Source organism: Catharus ustulatus, chromosome 9 (assembly GCF_009819885.2).
Source record: "Catharus ustulatus isolate bCatUst1 chromosome 9, bCatUst1.pri.v2, whole genome shotgun sequence".
Classification (NCBI taxonomy): domain Eukaryota; kingdom Metazoa; phylum Chordata; class Aves; order Passeriformes; family Turdidae; genus Catharus; species Catharus ustulatus.
The window spans coordinates 31,593,767-31,612,389 of record NC_046229.1 but is presented as its reverse complement, the minus strand read 5'-3'; the positions used below and the strand labels follow the sequence as shown (position 1 = coordinate 31,612,389).

Genomic DNA, 18,623 nt, shown 5'->3' with positions numbered 1-18,623 from the left:
GGGATTACGCTGCCCTCCCCTAATCCCGGCCCATCCCCCCGCGTGGGGGATTTAAAAGGATTAGAGCCCGGCCGATAATAAACTTTATTAAGGGGGAGGGGGGGTGTCAATCCGATTTGGAGCCTTTTTCTTGATATCTTCACTTTGCCCAGGTGGGAGGCAAGGGAGGGCCCCTGGCTCTGGGAGCTCTTGCTGCTCCAGCCCTTCTTCACCTGCCTGTGAGCTGTCCCTCTCCCTCTTTCCCCTAATGTTTGTGCGGGGTCACGCCTCCAGGCGTGGGGCGGGCCCCCCTGTCCTGCCACCTCTGCCCCACTCGGCCTTGGCCCTGTCCCTTAGCCGGGGCTCAGCGCCTCGTCCCAGCACGGAGCGGGGCTGGGTCTCCCGAGCCGGGTGCTGGCCCTGCCCACTGCCGGGTGATGGATGGGGAAGGTGTCATCGCTGCAGCCCTGCTGCCTCCTTCTCCTTGATTTCCCTGGGGGATTCACCCCCAGCATCAATAACCCCCTCCCGCACCCCCTTCCTCGCCAGCTGCTCCCCTGTGTGGGACCGAGAGATTGCGATGTGGGGCTGCCCACGGTCACCTCAGCCCCAAAATGTCTCGGTGGGGTGGGCAGGGGGTGCAGCAGGTGGAGGGAGATTAGGGCTGGGGAGGTGGGCGCTGCCGGAAGGGGGTTAGCGGGATGCCCAGATTAGCATCCCTGACAGGCCCGCAGCCTAAAGCTGCTGTGCACGCAGGAAAAAGAGAGTCTAGTAAATAGACTTTCCGTAATCCTGTTTGGTGCAGTCCCAATCCTCCCGGCCCCCGCTCTCCCGGCTGTGGCACCTGGGTGTCCCCTTCCAACATCTGGGCAGCCCCAGCGCAGGACACAAAGGGGCTGCTGCAGGGCTCAGAGTGTCCCCCACATTGTGTCCCCCTCTCAGTATGACCTGGGGACAGGTCCCCGCTCAGCCCTGCACAGCGGGAGTATCAAACTGCTGTGGCCACACTCACAGGTGGGACAGGCTGTCCTGGAGGCCCCACTCCAAGCCCCCGAGGTGCCCTCCCTGATGGGGTCACCCCTTCCCGGCACTGCCGTGAGCCTGGGGGTCCCTGGGGCTAATTACCCAAATGGCCGCAGGCTGGCGCGGTGCGACCGCTATTCCCTAATACAATTTACCCTCAAGTGCAATTTAATTTTCCACGAGGCCGGTGGCCAGCCCCCCGCACACCCAGCCACCTTCCCACCCCTTCAGTGCTCGCTCCTTCCAGCCTTGCTCCTCTTCCCTTTCCCTCCTCGGCACAGGGAAGAGCCTTTCTCCACCGGCATCCCCTCTCCACCCGCGCTCCAGCCATAAAATCATCGGGTGTTCTCTGAGCGCCAATTAATTTTCAATTACAATTAGCAACGCCCCTGCCTGCGAGGGGAGAGGCTTTCCCTGGCTGCTGGTGAGTACCCGGGTCTCGACGTGCTTGTCCTCGCTCCAGGCCAGTCCTGGCAATAGGGATGTAAGTGGGAGGAGGTAATTGTTGGGGTGATTCAGAGGTGGGGTGCTACGGCCAATGCTGCCCACAGGGGAGGTGGCTGTGGCAGCTTTGGACTTGCAAGGATGTCCCCACCTTGGTCCGGGCGAGCTGGTTTTGTCACACGAGGGGACTTTGGGAGCTGGGCTGACACCTGGCAAACTTGCTGCATGAGTGGCATGAATCCTCAGCTCCCTGGCGCCTCCAAACCTATTTGGGGTTTGCTGACTGGGACAGAGCTGCACTCGCAACCCCCAGGCATGAGTCAGGACTGGGTTTTCCTTATTTTTCCCTGTATTTCTTTACATTTCCCTCAATTCTGCCTAGAAACCCCCTTGTTGCACAGGGCACAATGCGCTGATGTCCCCCTCGGTGACACAGTGTCCAAATTGGTGTCCTAATTCCAGTGTGCCCAGGGCTGGAGCACACATGAAGAGGCTGGGTTTGTATCTTACCACAGACTCTGGGATTTACCTGCATTTTACTAATGATTAATCCCAGCAGGGAAGGTGTGGGAGTACCATCCCTGCTCGTCTGTTGGTTTTGCATCAAAGCCTTCTGCTGCTCGTGTCTTCCTCTGGCTGCAGGGCCAGAGGGCTTCAAGCAATGCCAAGGAAGGAGCAGGATATCTGTGCATGGGGCCAGATGTGCGTGGGGCCAGAGCCCCCCCAAAAAAGTGCCCCAGAAATGCAACCTGATGAAAATCCTTCTGGAGGCTGGTCACCATCAAGCCTTAGCTCTGATTTAGCTCTGGGAAGAGGAGAAAGCCTGGAGGGTGGCATTTCACATCCACCACATATAAACCCCTCCCTAGGCACCACCAGGACCCAGCAGCATTTTGGGTGGCACAGAGAGGATTTGCAGGGTAAGCATCTCATGCCCATCTCAACCACCCTCTCCTTCCTGTGAGACTGGAAAGACAAACTCTAAAGAGACCAAAAAGCCCAAAGTGATCTAAAAAATCTCTAAAGCGACCAAAAGATCCCCACCAACATAAGGAACAGATGGACAGCAGGAAGGATGGAGGGGAACAAAGCAATGCTACCAGGAGAGGAAGGGATGAAGGCTCTACTTGGGAAGATGTGTGAGAGAGCACGGGGAAGATGCTGGTGGGGTGGTTTTTTTGGTGGTGGCAGCCCCACTCCCCCCTCCCTCCCTTCCCCCCGGCAGCACGATGCTTCCCCAAGGTGAAGGCTTGGCGCTGTGTAGCTCCGTTTGCCCGCTCACCACTTCCATGAGTGATCCACAGCAGGGCAGAGGGGGCTGGATCAATCTGGCAAAGCAGAAAAATGAATGAAAATTGAATTCCCCGAGGAGAAGGAGGTGGGGGGAGCTGTTATCCCGGCTGAGAGATAAATCAGAGCGTGCCAGAGAGCTGGGAGACCGCGATGACTCCCAGCAGCGGTGGAATAATTAGGGAAATAGGTTGGAAATGCAAAGCAGCAGGACCGGGAGGCGATGGGGCAGTGTCCGTCTGTCCGAGCGTCCGGCTAAACTTCTCCCGTAAATCTGCCTTAAGGACCTGCCTTTATGCCTGTTGGGAGCCACGCTTTGGCTGGTTGGGGACTTGGGGGACACGGTGGCCCCTGCCCCAAGGGGCTGCGGAGCGCAGGTGGCCGGGGCTGGCGGGGGCTGGCGGTGCTTAATGCACTTAAAAGCTGCAGCGTGATTTAGGGGAAGGGACGGGACGGGAGGGGATGGGATGGAATGGGATGGGAGGGGTTGCCATTCACCTCCCTGTAGTGGGAAGCAGATTTTGGCGTTCAGTGAATTGCAGGATTGAGCTCACTCCTGTAATGAGTGCACACCAGTCTCTGCACAGAGCTGCGGTAATGAGGGAGAAGGGGGTTTGCTGGTAAAGATGAAGCTTTGGGGCATCAAACCCCAACATCTCATAGAAAAATTTCAATTTTCTCCTAAGGAACTATTAGGCTTAATAAATATCTTAGGTTTTATTATTTTTATTTTTAAACATTTTTTCCCAGTTGCTGGCTTGTCCCACCTGCATATTTCTTGATGGGGCAGGGTTTCAGTTTTTTTCAGGTGGGAAAAGCCTCTTCCTAACAGTGTGGAAACGAAGGCTTGGCATGGGCACACCTGAGCTGAGGGTAGCCGTGCTCTTGGCTGGGTGAGCATCCTCCCTCACTTGCCAAAAGCTGCCGTCGGGGGTGTCTGGCACCATTGTCCCCGAGCTGGTGACACGGTGAGCATCGGGAAGGGTGATGCTGGGGGCACCCACTCTAACTTCAGCTCCATTTCATTGAGTTTCCTTGCTCAGCTGCCGGGTACCACCACATCAGGTTCCCTCCAGTGCTGCGGGCTGGGTTGTCCCGGGGTTTTCCCTCAGCAGAACCCCACGGGGATCCTCATGGAAGCTGTAGCCACACCGAGCTCTTTGCCCTGTGGCATTGCCACCCTGTGCCACCATGGCCAGCGGGCTGTCAGGCTGGGCACGCTGCGGCACTGCCGAGTTGGGCTGGCTCTTCCCATGCCCAGCTGTGTCCCTCGGAAGGACCATTGGGATGGGCCCCAGGGCTGTGTTACAGCACCCTGTGGAAGCAGAGCTTGCCGTGGCGGGGTGACAGCCGCTGGCCAGTAACTCATGTTGGCACGGGATGTGCCGGTGTCCCCCGGAGCCAGGGAAGTGTCCCTTGGTTAAGCCTCCATTTTCAGCGGCAGGAGGGACAGGGCTGGGGCTGCGCGCCCGAAGTGGAGACTCGCCGAGGCTTTCCATGGAGCGGGAGAAGATCCTGGAGCCCCGGGAGTGGAGCCCGCCCGCGGCCTTGGGCTCGTCCCTCTGTGTCCCCAAAGGCCCCGCCGGGCACGGCCCGGCCCGGCCCCGCCCCTTCCCCGCAGGCCCCGCCCCCACTGCACAGGCCCCGCCTGCCCGCCCCAGGCCCCGCCCCCGGCGGCGCGGGGCGGGCGCTGATTGGCTGCGGGGGGCCCGTCCCGCCCCCGCCCCCCTGCGGGCGGTGACGTCAGGCGCGCTCCCCGCAGGGGAATGAATGGGAGGCGGGCGGCACCGGCGGGCACCGGCACCGGGACACGGCACCGGACACGGCACCGGGACACGCCACCTCCCGCCGCCGGGCTCCGCCGGCCCGGCCCGCGGCTCTCCCGCCCCTCTTCTCTCCCCTCCACCGCCCCCCGGGCCAATAAAATGATGCAAAGCTCCGCGCTCGCTGCCGAAGGGGCTGTCAAGGGGCTTCCCGAGATCCTCGGTGTGCCGGTGCAACGTAAGGACGCTTTTCTCTTCTCCCTCTTTCGCTCCCTGCCGCAAAGGCGGCCCCGGGCCGGCGGGGCAGCGCCCTGCGGGTGGGCAGGTGCCTCCGATCCCGGTCATTCCCGGTTCTGCACTTTCCGTTTATTTTCCCCAGTGTGTAGCGCCGTTCACGGACATGAAAATGCGGGGGATGCGGAAGGGAGAGCGGTACCTGGGGCGGGCGGGCAGCGGAAAGATGCGGGCTCGGCCCCGACGGGGAGGACGGCGCGGCTCCGGCTGTGAATTCGAGTGTGAGTGTGAGAGTGTGAGTGTGTGTGAGTGTGTGTATGTGAGTGTGAGTGTGTTTTGTATGGCCACGGCTCCCACCCGCCCCGCGCATCCCCGGCCCGCAGCGCACGACATCCCGGTTATATCGTTTATCGCGACAGGCGGCGAACGGCGGCGGTGGGAAGGGGCCCAGGGCCGTGCTAGCGCGGTGCCGGGGATGGCGAGCCCGGCTGGGCGCCGCGCGGCCCCCGGAGCGATGCCGCCGCATCCGCGTTTATCCAAAAATCACGCACGTCTGTACGGGCGCGTATCTGCCCTGCAGCTACAGGTAGCGTGTCCGTGGGGGTGCGCACAGGCTTGGGGGTGCAAGCACGGGTAGATGGACCCCGCTGGGGATGGTGCACCCCAAGGGGGGATGCTGGACCCGAGCTGTGAGTGAGCCACAGGGGCGCTCAGCCCATCGTTCCTGTAAGGCCGAGCCCCACGCGGGGGCATCCCGTGGGCACTATGGATGCCCCCTATGAATGGTGGGGGACGGCCGTGCCCTGGGGCTGCGCGGGCGGGGGGGCCTCCGCGGGCGGCCACCTGCGCGGGTATTGCTGCTGCTGTTGTTATTATTATTGTTATTTTTATTTTTATTTTCATTATTATTTTTCCCCGTTTACAAACGGTTCCCGAGAGCCGGGGCGTCGCTGCGCTCCCGGGATGGGGGGAGCCCACCGGGGCCAGCAGGGCGATGCTCGACCCCCCAGCAGCGGCCCCGAGAAAGTTGAGGGGAGGGACCTCGGGCAGTGGCGGAGGAGGGGCGAGACGGGCCCGAGCCGCGGGACAGCCCCGCCGGGGTCCGGCCACACTTCGGGGGACACGGGGGGCACGGGGGTGTCCGCTCCGGGACAGGTTTCCGCCACCTCCGGCCGCTGCCCCGCCGAGCTCCCGCTCCGCTCCGTGCCCCGCACGGGCCCCGGCCCCCCGAACGGCCGAAATTCGTTTTCCGTGGATTTTTCGGTGGTGCCTCTTCCCGTGGCTCTTAGAGAGAGCTGTCGCCGTTGTCCCCCGTTTCGGTACCTTTGCCGAGCGGCGGGAGGGGAACAGGCCGGCCAGTTTAATCAATCTCACCGCAGCACAGAGGAAGAAAAATCCCGAGGATTTTTCAGATTTTCAGGAGCACGGAGCCAGTGCAGGGATATGGACGGAGACAGGCAGGGTCTGTCCCACGATCGTACCCGAGTCACGCCGCCGGTTCCGGATCGCTGGGTCACTTCTATAGCCTCGGAATCCCTTGATTTAGGAAAAAAATGAGGTGCCTAAACCACCACATTGCCCCAGAATAGCTCCCTGATCTAGCCTTTTTGGGGCCACCAAACTCCCTTGCCCATTGCATTGTCATTCCTGTGCTGACTGATGGATATCAAGAATTGGCAGCAAAGAATCCAACGAGATACTATTATTATTATTATTATTATTATTATTATTATTATTATTATTATTATTATTATTTTAAATTATTATTACAAGTGTTATTATTACTACTACTATTGCTACTTGTATCTCTATTAATACTATTATTAATAATAATTATTATTATAGTTACATATTTATGCGCAAAAAATTGACAGAAAGAAAATAGATGAGGCTGGGCTGCTGAAAATCATCCTTCTGTGGTTTTCCTGCTGCCCCAGCCTGAGCCCTGCGGCTGCTGCCAGCTCACAGCCACCTGTTTTCATGTCGTGACAGATTTGGGGCCTGATCCTGCCTCAGTGACACAGAACACAGCTCCCTCCGAGCCAAAGGAAATTGCCCCTGGGCAGGGCACCCCTTCCCAAGAAGGAGCCAGGGTCTCCCCCCAGCCCCCAGCAGTACCTCGATATTTCATTGTGTGTGAGAGGAAAATCCGTGACATTCTCATTTTTAAACACTATTAAATCACAATTTCCCCTCTCTGTTTAGCCACCAACCTCCTTATTTTAGCAGAGGCTGTGTCCTACAGCATCTTTTTCTGCAGGGTTTTGGGGAGCCGAGATGCCTCTCCCCCCACCACTCCCCCCGACAGACCTTGCTTAGCCTTGCAGATGGGATTGTTAAAAATAAAATTCCGAATATTATTTATGAATATTGTTTTGCAAATCTCACCGAAGTCAGAACTTGTGCCAAAGCCTGCGGGAACAGTGCCCGGGTGCCGGCAGGCTCTGGCCAAGGGGCTGGAGCGGGGGGAGTGATTAATCGCCGCCGAGAAAGTCGTTTGCCTGCAGCACAGAAATGAATTGAAAGGTCTTTGCATGTGAAGGAATGAGGTTTCCTCCCCACAGAACGACTTTTGAAGGAATCCCCGGACTGGTGCTTTCCTCGGGTTCGGCCCTTGGGTTCCTTGGGTTCCTTGCGGACCGGGGCCACCTTTGTGCTCCGCTTTCCCCCCCGCATTCCCGGCCACCAATTCCGCAGCACCCGCGGGTTCCAGCCCTTCCCCTAAAAAGAGCAGCGGGCACCCCGGGCCCGGGGATGTTTGTGCCCCTCATCCCCCGGCGCTGCACCCGCATCTCCCCCCGCTCCCTTTCACAGGGGTTTTGCGGTCTCAGGGATTACAGAGGCCACCGGCGAGTTTGTTTCGTTTCAATCGATATTTCTTTAATTTTTCCCGTCGGGGAGAGAGGCGCGGGGGGGTGGGAAGATGGACCCGCCGCTAATAAATCACGGGAGCGGCGGGGGCCAGGCCATGGCTCGGCTCCCCGTGCGTGGGAGGGCCGCGGGGAGGCGGGGGATTGCGGATCTGCCCACAGGCTCTAATGGGATACGGCCAAATCCCGCCCGGGAGGCCGCCAGGGATGCACAGGAGCCGTCCCCTCCCGGGAACATCGCCCCGGGCCAGGGGGTGACCCCAAACTTCCCCCGGGGAGAGGTTTGCGCTGAGGCTGCTGCACCGCCGGGGGTCCCGGGTGGAGAGGGGGGACCTCGCGGCTGTGTCCCCCCCGAGGACATCCAAACCAGCCTGAGCACGGAGCCAGGGAACGCTGGTGGGCAAAGACAGCGAGGGCCCGCCTCGTTCCCGATGTACCAATTGTACCCATTAACTTTATTCCTGTTCTAGAAAATAATTCAGTTAAAACGAGCGCAGTAAATGCGAGGCAGGGCGGCAGCTGCCTGTGTGGCAAAGCACAAAGCAGGGTGCAGGGCTTGAATTTTAGATATTTTCTCTCTGCAAACCAGAGGGACATCTCCTGGTTCCCCTGTCAGTTCCCCCTTTTGGTATTGCTGCTATTATTACTTTTATTATTATTGTTACTATTATTATTATCCCTGTGTGTGCACGCAGGCATCATTGCACACGCGGGCACCTGTGCGTGGGGTTGGTGCCGTGCATCTGCAGTGAAATTGGAAGGAAAATCAGTATCCTCTTAAAAAACATAGTTTTGTTTGGAAATTTAAAGAGAGATATTGTATTCCCGGCTGCAGTTGTTGGCTTGTTGAAATCGAGCAGGGTTGCTGCTTTTAGGAAGGGGAAAGCGCTTTGTTGGCTTGTGAGAGTGTAGGATGGGTGCATGTAAATACACACGTGTTTACATAAATAATCATTTAGAGACAAAACGTGTTTCCCGAAGATGCACACGCGTTTATGAAACGACCGAGAGGGATTTCCTGGGGCTGGTGCTGTGCCGGTGCCAGCGGCGTTCCCAAACGGGTTTAACAAATCCAGCCTGGAAAAGGTGGCTGGTGCCGACCTGCAGCCGCCGTGCTGGAGGGAGGGCAACGAAGCGTCCAGGTGTTCCCAAAACAAGAAGGCAAAGAGGGATCTCTGGAAGCCGTAGAATTATTAATTTTTAATTTATTGTCCGGTTAATGCGACAGAGGCTTGGATGGCAGCAGTAGCTGTGGTCTGAGGGGCGCTGGGATTTAACTAACCTGGGCAATGATGGAATAAGCTCCCTTCACGTGAGGTACGTGGCAGGACCCCAAAGGATTTTGAAATAATGTTGTTTGAGGCTGTAACAATATGAGATTTTCCTGCGCTCTTTTCCTCCCCCTCCCTTTATTTCCTCCTTTGCCCGTTCGTTCCTCTTCCCCCAGCCCTTCTTTTCTATTCCTCCTCTTTTTCTTCCTTTCCTTTCTCTTTCTTTCCCTTTCTTCCCCTTCTTTCCCCTTCCCCTTTCTCTCCCGTTCCCCCTTTTCCTTTTTTCTCTTTTCCTCCCTTGTACCATTCCTTTCCTCTCTTCTCTCACGTTTTTTTGGTGTCTCCTCTTTTTGCTTTTTTGTTTCTCCTTTATTTTCTCCTTTTTTCCTGTTTCCTTGTTGAATCTTTCCTTCCTTTTCCTTTTTTAAAAATATTTTTCCTTCTTGTGAATTTTTTCCTTCTTAAATATTTTTTCCTTTAAAAATCCTTTCCCTTTTTTATCTTCTTAACTTTTAATAAATTTCTTATATATTTTTTTATTTTTAAAACCATTTTTCATTCTATACCTTTCTCCTTTAAAAATAATTTTCTCTATTTTCATTTTTATTTTTCTTAATATTTTTTTCTTTTTCGTATTTTTCCTTTTCTATATATTTTTCCTTTTTCTTTAAAAAAAACTTCTTTAATTTTAGATTTTCCCCCCTTTTTGCTTTTTTTTTGTTTGTTTTTTCTTATTTTTGTTTGTTTGGGTTTTTTTTCTTTCTAATATTTTTTTTCCTTTTTAAACCTTTTCCTTTATCTTTTTTGCCCCCAATTCCATCTGCTTCCGTATGTGTGAGTCAGTGGGGAGCAACAAGCGGTGTCCCTGCTTGGTGGTTGTGCCATTCCAGAGAGGGAGAGAAAAAAAAAACAGGCAGGGGAAAAACCCGTGTCAGAGAGCAGGACACGGCCTGAAAAACGGGGTGCAGGAAGGAAAAGCATCCCGTGCGTGTCTGTGTCCAGCCATGGGCTTGGCTGTCCCAAATCCTTGGCAAAGGTTCCCAAAGGGCACAGCGGGGAGCTGAGGGGTGGCAGCTCCTCCCCAAAAACCCCAGGACATTGCCGGGCAGGGCTCTGGGAGCCCCGAGGGGGTGGCGGTGGCTGACGCTGCTCTTGTCTCCATCCCTAGAGATCCCCCAGTGCGCCGGCTGCAACCAGCACATCCTGGACAAGTTCATCCTCAAGGTGCTGGACCGGCACTGGCACAGCTCCTGCCTCAAGTGCGCCGACTGCCAGATGCAGCTGGCCGAGCGCTGCTTCTCCCGGGCCGGCAGCGTCTACTGCAAGGAGGATTTCTTCAAGTGAGTACCCCCGAAAGCAGCACCTTCCTGCCGGGGAGCGAGCACGCAGCTGAATTTTCAGCGCGATTTCTCCAAGATCTTCCGCAACTTGTTGTTGTTGAAATAAAGGGAATGTCGGTGCTTTGCGGCTGCTGCCGGCTGGATACTGGTTGTTGGGATTTAAGCATGGGAAAGCCCCAGATCTCGCTGATGCTCCTGTCCCTGCTCTGTGCTGCTGTTCGGGCCCCCGGGATGATCCTGCGGCGGTTCCGGCTCCACTCGGAGCTAGAGGGCAGGAGAAACCTGCGCAAGGCAGCGTCAGCGCTGCCTCTTCCTCCCGAGGGCCTCCCTCGCCTCCTCGGGGTTTGCTGATGCTGTTTCTCCCCCTTCACTTTTTTTTTAAATTATTTTTTTAATCTATCCATTTTTTACTCCCATTGCTGTGAAAACCTCATTTGATTGCCTTGGCAGGTGTCTCTGAGCTGTGCGATGCCCCGGCCTTGGCATTTCCCTGCTCCCATGAGACAGGACAACCCGTTCCCCATTAAGAATGGGCTTTGCCTGTAGGATGCTCTGGTCCCTGGCTGCCGGTGAAATTTGGGAGTTTTCCCAAGGGATAGGGAAGGATTTTTGCTGAGACTGAATCGCCATGAAGCAGATCCTCGTCGGTGGGTGCCTTTCACTGCTTGGATGCAGGAGATGGGGCTCAGCCGTGAGGCAGCTGCTGCCCCTCGGGGACAGAAGCCACCTCTCATGCCATCATCTCCGGCCCTGGGCCAGCCTCCCGGGCTGGGCTGTCCCCACCACCCCTCACCACCAGCCTAAAGCCATTATGATTAGTCCCTAGACAGGACTTCCCATGCCTTCCCATCCCCAGGCTCTACTAGATCCTCATCAGGCATCAGGACCAAAGATGCAGCTTGAGTTTCTCCTTCCCGGAGACGGTCAAAGCGGCCACTCCAGCTTTGGTAATAACACTTCACTTCTGATATTTTCCAGCCTATTAATCCCCGAGTCATTTAAATAGTCGCCCAAAAGGTGCGGGTAATCAATGTTAATTGGAGTTGAAAGATCAGCGACTTTCTCAGATGAGGTCCTGCCTGGATTATTTGGTGCCAATCAATAGCAGCTCGGCGCTCACACCTCACCTTTCCTTAACCGCTCATTGATCTCGGGGTAGGGAACCTGCAGGGGACGTGAGGATTTCAGCCCAACTTCAGAGGCATTGGCAATGCAGGAGCTGCTTTGGAAAGGATCAGATCGATTTTTTGATTTTTGTCTTTTTTTGCTTTTCCCAAATCGCAGTTCTTTGGTCCTCGGCTCTGTCCTGGGTCCTCTGTCCGCAGAGGATGTGGAAGCATCCCAGGGTGTCAGGGCAGTTTTTAAAATGGCATTTACAGTGTTCTGTGAGAGGGGGTGAGTGGGCAGTGGATGGTGGCTGCAGAGCGGGCACCAGCTCAGTCTTGGGAGCAGAAAAGCATCCTCTCTCTATCCTATCCCTCTCTCACACCTGCCTTCCTCCTTCCCTCCATTGCCACCCTTGCTGCGTCCCTCCCTTTATCCTCCATTCTATCATTCCTTCATCCCTCCCTCTCTTATCTCTTGTCCATCTCCCCTCCACCCCTCTCCCACCATTCCTCCCATCTGGCTCCAGGAGAGCTGAGATCTCCCCACCAGATGTCCAGGGACTCTCCCTTTAGGATACAAGTCCAGAAGCAGAGACAAAACAGATTTTTCCTTCTCACCTTCTACTTCCAACGCCCCCAAATCGTGCTGGCATCACTCAGTACCTGCCCAGTACCTGCCACCCATCCCTGGGTGGCACCTGTGCAGCTCAGGGACAATCTCAGAGACCCGGCTTTGGTGGCTGTGCCCTGGATTTCTGGAGGGGATGGGTGACCCGTGGGGCTTGAGAGTGATTTTACACCACTGGGAGATGTTAAGGCCTCAGGGGACAGCCAGAGGTGCCTGGAGTGGCTGCACTCCCTGGACACCGCCTAACACCACTGCCTGTCCCTGCAACCTTGGGGCAGGGGACGGATTGGGTGTTCCTGTGCTGCCTCCTTCAAGGCAGATTTATTCTGACAGCTTTGTCACCTGGGCTGCTGCAGAACCAGGACGGCTCTGTGGTGCTCTGGGGTGTTCAGGGCTGCTGTGGGGAGCAGAGCCCTGTGCTGTGTGGGGGGGGTGAGGATGTGCCCCAGGTCAATCCCACAGCATCTGTTACCCAAAACACCGGTGGAATATTCACTTACTTTTGACTTTTTTCTCATGGCACGTGTCACCCTTGTGCTATTAATTCAGTGAATTCTCTTCTTGCACACTTTCTGCAGCATTCGTGCACGCTCCTTGCATGCTTCTGCCACACTCCTTGCACACTCTTTGCATGAATCTTCCACAGTCCTTGCAGTGCTCTTGTACCATCCTTGCCCATTTCTTTCACACTGCTTCCACACTCCTTGCACCATTCTTGCATGCTCCTTCCACACTTCTTTTCCCACTCTAACCCCCACCTCGCATGCTGCTACCACACTTCTCTCATGTCCCTTGGACACTCCCTGGAGCCATGCAGCGGCTTTGCTCTGCCCCACACCAGCCCACCCCACCCCACCCCACGCCCCTGTCAGTCCGCAGTTTGGTGTAAGAGCCCCATCATTCTGCATTAATCTGGGATTCATCATGCCAGCGGGGCGGCGTAATTAATTTATTTGGTATTAATGTGGATGAAATATGTACTGTCCTTGCAGGGGAAAAAATCAGGCAGCCTATAAGCATTAGTTAAAAGAATCATTAAAATCAAACCTTCCTCGGCTCCATTAGGCCGGTCTCTCACTCTGAGGAAGATAAACCCTCGCCGTGTGAAGTGTCATGCATAATAAGGTTGATTGCTGGTTTAAACTCTGCCCTGTCTCCTGCTCCCCATCCCGGCAAACCCCACCTTGCCGGGGGCTCAGGGTCGCCCGCTTCTCCTCGCAGGCGTTTCGGGACCAAATGCACGGCGTGCCAGCAGGGCATCCCCCCAACCCAGGTGGTCCGCAAAGCCCAGGACTTCGTGTACCACCTCCACTGCTTCGCCTGCATCATCTGCAGCCGGCAGCTGGCCACGGGAGACGAGTTCTACCTGATGGAGGACGGGCGGCTGGTCTGCAAGGAGGACTACGAGACTGCCAAGCAGAACGGTAGGCGCCTCAAAAAGGCTGCGAGGGGCACGGCACGCACCGGGGTGGCCGTGGCTTTTGTCCCTGGTGTACCTGCGGGCAGGTGTCGCTGCGAGCTCTGGGGCAGCTGCTTTTGGGGAGATATTCCCCAGCGGCGTGTGCTGCTGGTCGGGGCTGGTACCGGCTCCTTCGCTTGCAGATGACTCGGAGGCGGGGGCAAAGCGGCCCCGGACCACCATCACGGCCAAGCAGCTGGAAACGCTGAAGAATGCCTACAAAAACTCCCCCAAGCCCGCCCGACACGTGCGGGAGCAGCTCTCCTCTGAGACGGGACTTGACATGAGGGTCGTGCAGGTGAGGCCGCCCCTCTCCACCCTACTCCAAAAGAAGGGCGACGCAGGGGTCCCTCTGGGGTGCCTGGATGTTGGGTTTTAGGGGATGCGGGGGTGATGTGGGTGCCTGGAAGCTGGGCTGCAGGGATGATGGGCTTCTGGATTGCATGGTGTGGGAGCTGGGGCAGGAGTGTTGGCATGCAGGTTTGCAGGGGTTTAGGAATGTTGGGTTGCATGGGGGTGTAGGTGCTGGCATACCAGGATGTTGGTGATCCAGGGTGCTGGCATGCTGGGATGTCGGGGTGCTGGGATGGATGTCGGGGCGCTGGGATGGATGTAGGGGTGCTGGGATAGATGTAGGGGTGCTGGGATGGATGTAGGGGTGCTGGGATAGATGTCGGGGTGCTGGGATGGATGTCGGGGTGCTGGCATGTAAGGGGTACCAGGATGCTGGAGCACTGGGTTTCATGGATGCTGGGTTGTGGAGGCACTGGGAGGCACACTGTGGAGGCGCAGGGCTGCTGCCAGGGTGGCGAGGTGCCGCGGTGCCACGGATGCCCCCATTGCCTGCTCCAGGTGTGGTTCCAGAACCGGCGCGCCAAGGAGAAGCGGCTGAAGAAGGACGCGGGGCGGCATCGCTGGGGGCAGTTCTACAAGAGCGTGAAGCGGAGCCGCGGGGGAGGGAAGCTGGAGAAGGAGAGCTCGGCCGAGGACTGCGGCGTCAGCGACAGCGAGCTCAGCTTCCGCGGTGAGCGCGGCGCCCGAGCGGGACCGGGGGGCTGCGGGGCTCCCCCCCGCACTGACCCCCCGCCTCCGCTCTCCCTCCTGTCCCCGGCAGAAGACCAGATCCTCTCCGAGCTCGGCCACAACAACAGGGTTTACGGCTCCGTGGGGGACGTGGCGGGCGGACAGTTGCTGAACGGCGGCTTCTCCATGGAGGGCACGGGACAGACGTACCAGGACTTGCGGGACGGCAGCCCCTACGGCCTCCCGCAGTCGCCGTCCTCCATCTCGTCGCTGCCGGCCCACCCGCCCTTGCTCAACGGGCTGGACTACGCCATGGACGGCAGCCTGGGGCTGGTGGCCCACGGGGCGCAGGGGGTGAGTCAGACGCTGCGGGCCATGGCCGGGGGGGGCCCCACCTCCGACATCTCCACGGGGAGCAGCGTCGGGTACCCAGACTTTCCCACCAGCCCGGCCTCCTGGCTGGACGACATGGATCACCCCCCTTTCTAAGCGCTGCTCGCCCCCCGCCCCGGCCCCCGCGCTCCCCCCGGCCCGCAAGCGCAGCACCGAGGGCACCCGCCGGCGGCTGACCTCTGCAGGATTTCCCGTGGGAATTGGCCCTGGAGGGCTGGAGGGAGGGGGGCAGCAGTGGCGATGGCTGGGGTGGCTGCGCTCGGGCGGGGGGCACGGATGCCTTTGGGTGTAAGCACAAGGGAGGCGGCGGCGCACGGGGCGCTCGGCGCGGACCCGGCCGCGGCGGGGCCGGCGGGAGGGACAGAGGGACAATCAGGGGTGGCAGAGTCCATCCCGGCACCCGCGCCAGCCCCGCAACCCCTGCCGAGCACCGCTGCTGTTTTTAAGAGTTATTTTTCGATATGGTGTTGAAATGCAACTCGGCGCTGCCCGGAGCCTCCGCAGAAGTCTGTATTATAGAAGGGTTTATTTTGTCGGGGCAAGGCCATTGCTCCGCTGTCCAGGAGCGATGCTGCCTGCTCCCGGCCTAGTGGCCGTGATTCATCCCTGGGCACGCAGGAGCATCCCTGCTTTGTACCATGGTCACACAAGGGGAAGGAATGAAACAAAGCTGCCTCCTGCCCGGGATGCCCACTGGCCAAGCTGTGCCATGGCCAGCCGGGATGCCTGAGGCTGGCACCTGCAGAGCAGCCACTGCAGGGGTGGGTGAGAGAGGTGGGCAAGGTTTACTCTGAGGGCATTGCAAAAAAATTCCTCCCAAGTAGGGGAAAGGGAATTTCATCAGCTGCGTGGTGGGAAGGGGAGGCGATTGAGGTGTGAGATGCTCCTGGTATGAGTCGCCCTCCTCCTTTAGTGCCATGGGTACTAAAGGGTGAGTGCAGGCAGCCAGGACGGATCCCGGTGGCTTTGGCACATCCCACAAGCCCCTTGGGGTCTGCTCCTGGCCAGGTTCACTCAGCACTAGCCCTTGCTCAAAACTCACAAGTCCCTCTTCCCCAGCACAGCCACACCCCGTACCCTCAGACATTCAGCCCCGTGGATAAGATCCAGCTCCACACTCTCTGCCCAGGGTGCCCAGCTCTGGCCCAGCCCCTCAGGGACCCCTGGCCATGGGGTCCCTGCCATCCTCTCTGCCTCTGGGGTGATACTGATGATCCTGCCCTTCAGGGAGGGCTGGGGGTGGATCCCATTAGTCGGCTTCTTCCAGAGATGTGGAAGCAGAGGGAAGAAAAGAATAAAAATGAAAAAAAAAAAAGAAAAAAAGAAAAAAAAAGTCATACGAGAAAGCACATCACTGGTTTGTCCTTGTCCTTCCTTGCCCCCCCAGCTGGGTGCCTTGGTGCTGCAGGATCTGCCCCAGCTGCATCCATGTGCCTCCCCCCTCCCCAGCCTTGGGTGCTGCTTCGTGCCAAGCTCCCGGCCTTGCCGGCACTGCTGGGGAGGGGGACAGGGGAGAGCTGTGCCTGCTGCTCTCCATCCCCCTTCGACAAGGCCAAATGCCTCCTCCCCTCGCTGTGTAAATTTTGTACAGTTCCAGAAAGTGAGAGTCTTGTTTCCTGGGGGAATAAAAAGGAAAAAAAAATAAAACCCACCAAAATAATAATAGTAATAATAATAAAAATTTTAAAGAATAAAACCTTATTTATTGTCATGTCTTGGGGAGAAATGATGCCCCCAAATTGCCCCCGGATTTGGGCCCAGGGCATTGTTTTTGTACCCTGCCTCTGGTGTGTTGGCATGAGATGTGTACAGTCACCCCCTCTGCCGCGAGGGAAAGCGATGGCAAATAAACTCGGGATGCTCTTTAGCAGCTGCTGTCTTTGAGATTTTCTTCTTCAGTGGGAGGGCAGTGGTCACCACTGGCATCCCTGCTCTGGCACTGCTGGTTGTTTGGGGTCAGGATTGCCGGGCTCATGTCTGGATGGTGGAACTGACATCCCTAGGAGATGGAACAAGTGACATTGGTCATCGTGCCCTGGCTTTTTGCTGGCACAGAGAGGTTCGGGGTGGGAATCTCCATGGCTGCCACATGGTACCCCGAGGTGGCACAGCTTTCCTGCCACCATGCAGCAGTGACAGGGGGTGCCTGGCTGTGCCACCACAGCGTTCGGTGGGCACAGGTGAGATGTAAGGGCCATGCCAGGCAGGAGGGCTGGGGGGGTCCAAGGCCCTCCATGGGCACCGGTGTGTTGGCTTTCTATATTTTAATCATTTTAACATTTAATGCTTCTCAATTAAAGTGATTTCCTGGAGTAGATGCCAAGCTTAGGGTGAATGCACATTAACCACTTTCTGTATCGGTAGTTAAAGGCACCAAGGGATTTAACAGCAATCCGCAATGCTGCTGGGGAATGGTTTGGCTGAATAAAGCAGATTATAAACAATAATATATGTCTTTCTCTCCTCCCCCCCACCCTGCTTTCTTTTTTTTTTTGGAAAGGCTCCAACCTCACAAACAGACCTAAAGTGCTATAAACATCTCCAGGGCTGAGCGCTCGGCCCCAAATGTGCTCTCTGAAAGCACCGGCACCGTGGCTGCTGCTTTTCATCCCAGCTTTAACAGAGATTTTTTATTACCCAGTGTGTCCATCAAGCCAGGCAGTGGCTGTGCATTATGGCCCTGCAAAGGAGTGGCCTTGCTTGTCCCCAACCTTGGTGCCACCATGTCTCTCTCACAAAGTCAGTGTGACTCCAGTACTGGGGTTGGCATCTTTGAAAGTGCCAGGTTGTGATGAACCAGCCTGCAGCTGCCCTGGGCAGGGGCAAGGGGAGCAGAAACCAAGGAGGGGGTTCTTGCTTAATGTTAAGTTAATGGAAAATAACCTGCCCAAGCTGCTTTGTCCTCACCTGTGCTGTGTGTGGCGTGGTGGCTGCTGGAGCCAGTGCAGTGACTTTGTCAGCGTCAGCAAATGCTGGCAGGAGCCACAGACACTGTGAGAGGCCAAAACCCACGTGTGCCTACTGCCCAGCCAGTCCTTAGCCAAGGGAATGTTCCCATTTATTTTTCTGAGGTTGGACGTGCTGCAGAACCCGATGGCAAGCAGCTTCCTGTCACAGCCATGGAGATTTCCTCTGCTCCCCCCAGGCTGTAAATCTTGTCTGGGAGAGGAAAACTCATGGCAATATCCACAGGGAAGCCACAGTCTCCTCTTGCCGCACACTCACCCAGTGCAGCAGCCTCCCTCCCAGCTGGGAGCTGTCCCACAGCACAAACCCACCCCTGGCAGCTCCCTGGGCCCAGTTGGGATGCTAATGAGGAAGCACTAAACCCCATGATCACCCTATATCACTCCAGCACTCAGGCATGGAACATTTTCCCCCCTTTTTGGGTACTTGGCCAGCTGAGGTTATGAAGTGCCTGAGACAGACCCAGAGGAGTGACAGGGTAGGTGCAGGTTTATCTGTACTCAGCTCTCACCAGAGCTCAGCCCTGAAGGAGCCATTTCAGGGATGGACACACAGCAGGAGGCCCTGGAGCTGCTAACGCTGATGGAGTTGGGGTTTAAAGCCATTAATTCAGCAAAGTGGTAAAAGTCCTGTCAGCTTGGAGAGGCTGATCAGCAACGTGTTGTGAGAGAACCAGAGGGACAGACAGTCACCTGTATGACCCTGCTGTCTTTGCAGCTCCCTCTCCCCAGGACAAGAGCTCCAGCAGAACTTCCCAAGGGTTATGGCTGCACTGAGCTGTCTCCCATTCTTACAAGTCATCCCCTGAAAAAACACAAACAAACACACCGAGG

The 18,623-nt window shown here is 56.9% G+C and overlaps 1 protein-coding gene across 3 annotated transcripts; it reads left to right on the top strand.

Moving 5' to 3' along the window:
- Nucleotides 1-1,357: 1,357 nt before the first annotated feature.
- LHX4 (LIM homeobox 4) lies at nucleotides 1,358-16,690 on the top strand. Of its 3 annotated transcripts, none has more exons than XM_033067711.1 (6): nucleotides 1,358-1,426; nucleotides 10,043-10,214; nucleotides 13,170-13,372; nucleotides 13,551-13,705; nucleotides 14,260-14,431; nucleotides 14,522-16,690. In XM_033067711.1, the coding sequence occupies exons 2-6, from the start codon at nucleotides 10,150-10,152 to the stop codon at nucleotides 14,917-14,919; spliced, it is 993 nt and encodes a 330-aa protein (XP_032923602.1). In that variant the 5' UTR covers nucleotides 1,358-1,426; nucleotides 10,043-10,149; the 3' UTR covers nucleotides 14,920-16,690. The 3 variants fall into 3 exon arrangements, with proteins under 3 accessions (XP_032923602.1, XP_032923600.1, XP_032923601.1); XM_033067709.1 differs by lacking the exon at nucleotides 1,358-1,426 and adding an exon at nucleotides 4,579-4,737; XM_033067710.1 differs by lacking the exon at nucleotides 1,358-1,426 and adding an exon at nucleotides 8,745-8,920.
- The last annotated feature ends 1,933 nt before the right edge of the window (nucleotides 16,691-18,623 follow it).